At 39.8% G+C, this 4,117-nt stretch overlaps 1 protein-coding gene across 1 annotated transcript; it reads left to right on the top strand.

Annotated features, from left to right (window-relative positions):
• Nucleotides 1-2,123: 2,123 nt before the first annotated feature.
• Nucleotides 2,124-3,890, top strand: LOC149233658 (uncharacterized). Its single transcript, XM_089382247.1, has one exon. It carries the CDS (start codon nucleotides 2,124-2,126, stop codon nucleotides 3,888-3,890), a length of 1,767 nt encoding a protein of 588 aa, XP_089238373.1.
• Nucleotides 3,891-4,117: the final 227 nt, after the last annotated feature.

The raw sequence follows: 4,117 nt of genomic DNA, 5'->3' as shown, positions 1-4,117 counted from the left end.
CTCACACATTAAGGTTAGTCCTTATTCTATTGCAATTTAATCTGTGGATTGTTGGTTTGTGAGTGCATTATCTTTGTAATTGGTTGCAGGGTGTATCTTAAGATTCTTTGTCACTGTGTACTTTTATTAATAGAGCGTACCTCTGCCTTATTTACATATATCATCATGAGTATGCTCGATTCATATTTACTAGTTGTGACTTGCAAATATCGATGCAAAGGATTGATCTTGCTAACATCTCACTCAGTTTGTGCCCACTAAATCTCTTTTTATTTTTGTGTGTATCTAATCAACATACACTGAAAGGTTGTGAGTTCAATTGGCACTTGGATTTGAGCTTGAAATATTGACAATACTCTGTTACAGTTACTAGAAATTAATATATGTTTTGTTTAGTGACTGATGACTTGTAGACCTTATCCACATTCTTAGTGTTTTCAAACAAGGTTTTATTCCATAAGTTACATACCTCACATTTGATTTCATTTAGCTTGCATTTAAATCACAAGATGACTAAATAATAGTTGTATACCCTAGGGGAATCTAGGATTAACCTCTTTCCTTCAGTTGTGTGATTTGTAGTGTTGCATAGTTGATAGATGTTGTCTTTTCAATGCCTTAACGTCCTTTCATGAAGATTAGTTTTGAAACTCATAGTGAGTTCTTGAGATTTGTTATTGCCTGAGAACCTAGCGGTATCTTAGATAGGTTTTTCAATTGAAGTTGTATGAGTTATTCTACCATTGAAGGTATTCAAATTGCTTGAAGTCTCATGTGTGATGTCTAGTGAAGTTGGAGATTGGTCCATGTAAGGACTCTACAATAGAAGCCTAGAGTAATGCAATTTTTTGATGCTTTTACTTGCGTGAAACTTTCTTTAGGCAGTGAGTTAGGCCCCTAATGTTTCTATCTCTGCAAAAACTATGTAGTGCCTTGAAGTATACAATCCCATATTGAAAATTTATGTTAAGTAATTTTTTTACAATTATTCCACCCAACATAACTCATCCTTTGAACCAAACCCCTTGTGCATCTTACTAAAAGAAAGAGATAGTTCAAGGAAACCTATAGTCAAAGATTTAGTAGAAAACTGTGAAATTTCAAGAAGATCCAAAGATAAAAAGATTTCACAAGAAAGAGTACATATATCAACATCATCAAGTAGACATCATATAGTAGTTTCAGTTTTAATGTCTAATATGACAACATAATATTTGATTCTCATAATTCTAATATTCCATGGGATTGGAAGAGATGATGTTCAACAACATTGGTTCATTTTCAAAGTAAAAATATTTGATTCTCATAATTCTAATATTCCATGGGATTGGAAGAGAGGATGTTCAACAACATTGGTTCATTTTCAAAGTAATTTAATAAATAATTTGTTTATGATATTATTTGCCCAACATAGCCGAGAAAAGAAAAAGAATCTAACAAAATACGCTAAAAGGAATGGAATTCAAAGTACTTAATAAGGACACCAAAGAGAAGAGGGTTTAAGGTGGAAACAAGATAGTTGAGACCTTAGACAGGTTCGTTGATAATGATCCGTTTACAAATTTTTCATGGAATTTTGTGTCAACTTTCGTAAAATTCATAGGAACATTATGACATACGATTACAAACGTGATTCCCCTTTCCAAGACAAACGTCTTTCCCTATGCAAAATTAGATTAGATTAAATTTAACAAATTTATTTTATTGAATGCAGGTGGAGTTTAACACACTGAACGGAAATTAGAAACAAATCTTATTGCATTTTGCATACCTCTGAGCTTATAGTACCTGTCATTCGACTTATTTTTGGAAAATAAATTGCAACTGGCATGCATGCGGACAGTTACAATTTGATGCGTTGCGGCCGTGGTTCAAATCAAATTTGTGGAGTCGGTTCAGGTGGAACCTGGAGATCGCACCGATCTAGCCCGCGGACAAAACAAGACGACGTATCTGAGGTTGCACGTTCGGATCTTATTATCCAAAATTATGCAAGGTAGTTGCAACGTTATGGATTTTAATTGGGCCGATCCAAATACACGAATCTCGCTGACTCCAACTTACTCTCCCTTATTCCTATATATCTTCTAAGATTTCACATACCATGATGGCATTACAAGGAAATGGAGGGAAGAATTAATGATGCAGAAGATTGCGTGGGAAAGGCCCTGGGCCTCATTCCGTTGCTCATCTCTAACGCATTTTACACAAAAGTCTTTACGGGAAGATGGCAAGCGATCGCATCTAAGCTGCAACTTCTGAATCAGACCATTACCGCCATTATTAAAGAACCTTCGTGCTGTTATTGGTCCGAGAATTCGCTCTTGAAAGAGCTTCTGTCCAAAGTTGTATCCACTCTGCAAGTGGCCAGAGAGCTCGTCAAGTGTTGCAGAGTGCTTTCTTGCAGCTGGAAACTTATGAAGCAGAGCGACCTGGACGTGCTCGTCGACAAACTCAGTTTTCACCAGCGCGATTTCCAGGTTCTCATAAAGAGCGGACTGTTGAGAGAATCCAATGATGCAAGCGTAGTGTCGAGGCCGGGGCTTGGGGCTAGAAGGGATGCCATCGTCCTCTTTCTCCGGGGTCTCTTTGCAAAGATTCAGATTGGGAATACCCAACTCAAAGAACAGGCCCTCTTTGTTCTCGTACAGATTCTGCTAGAGGATGACAACAATATCGTCGTTGTGGCAGATGAAAAGCTAGATATTGGATTCTTGGTGCATTTGTTGCATTCCCATATCGTTACTCTCAGAGAATATTCGGTGGTCGCGGTGTCGATTCTCGTGCACTCGGATCCCTGCAAGGCTTGTCTCGTTGGAGAGGGTGTTATAGCACCGTTGATTGGGATCTTGGAATCTGGAAGCTGTGTGGCCAAGGAGAAGGCAGCAGAAGCTCTGTTGGAATTGACAGTTAATTCAGATAAGGCAAGTGTTAACGTGGGACTGAATGTAACATTAGGGATCTGCCGTTGTAATTACGGAGAAGACATAGATAGGGAGAATGCTTGTGCGATTACTGCATACTGTGGACTCTCGGCTCTGGTCGAAATCTGTAAATGTGGGTCTCCGGAAGGGCAGGCTATTGCATCGGCAGTGTTGAGGAATTTGGCCTTTGTGGAAGAAATAAGAGGTCCCATGGCAGAGGAAGGAGCAATTCCTGTGCTGATCAATCTTGTGAATTGTGGTACAACTCTTGCACAGGAGTCTTCTGCCCAATGTTTGTATTTGTTGGCTTCCAATCATGAAAAGCTGAGGCAGAAGATTTGCATGGAAGGTGGGGTTGAATCGCTTGTTCTGTTATTGGAAAGAGCACCGAGTCCCGAGGCCCAAGAGATTATACTGAAGACAATCCACAGCCTCTCTGCATCCATTTGCTCTATAAGCCTTTTGATGTCCACTGGATTTGTTAAGGATCTCACAGTCCTCCTCGGGAGTGGGCGTGTTGAGATTCAAGAATTGGCGGCCATGATCATCTGCAATCTGTCGCGCACCGAGGAAACAAAGAGAGCACTGGGAGAAGCAGGGTGCATTGGTTTGCTTGCAAATATGTTGGACGGCGAGCCTAGCTTCTCTCACGCAATTGCTGCACGGGCACTCTCCAGCCTACTCGCTGTGGGCTGCAACAGAAAGGAATTCGTCAAAAATGATGAGAATGTGTATTGTCTGGTGCAATTATTAGATCCCAAAAACGATACAGTGGCCAATGTATTTCTCATTTCTGCATTGCTGGCCCTATCCCACAGCAGCAGTGGTAGGAAAAAGATGGCATGTGCGGGAGCTTACCAACACCTGGAGAAACTGGCAGAGATGGAAGTGGGTGGAGCAAAGAAGGTTCTCCATAAAATGACAACAAAGTACAAACTTCGCAAGATGTTGAGCTCAAAATGGTAACACTAATCTATTCTGCATTTTTAATTCAATATTCAATCGTATAACTTCAGTATTCCACTTCAGTGCTATCTTTAAAGATGTGTCAAAAGGGAAAAGGAAAAGATAAATGAAGAGGAAGAAGGGAAAGATGAATCAGAACTCGAGATTATTGTGTATAGTCGTCTTTTGATGGCAGAGATAATAAATCAGAGCTTGAGATTACGGACTATGGTTTTCTCTTGATGGCA

Source organism: Pinus tabuliformis, chromosome J, assembly GCF_031772625.1.
Source record: "Pinus tabuliformis cultivar Carrire ecotype Pingquan chromosome J, CPIR1, whole genome shotgun sequence".
Taxonomy (NCBI): Eukaryota; Viridiplantae; Streptophyta; class Pinopsida; order Pinales; family Pinaceae; genus Pinus; species Pinus tabuliformis.
The sequence above is the reverse complement of the archived record's forward strand: the minus strand, read 5'-3'. Positions and strand labels throughout refer to the sequence as shown.

Bases quoted from the DNA above. Each gene is read 5' to 3' on its own strand.
- LOC149233658 (XM_089382247.1), top strand. From the start codon at position 2,124: ATGGAGGGAAGAATTAATGATGCAGAAGATTGCGTGGGAAAGGCCCTG.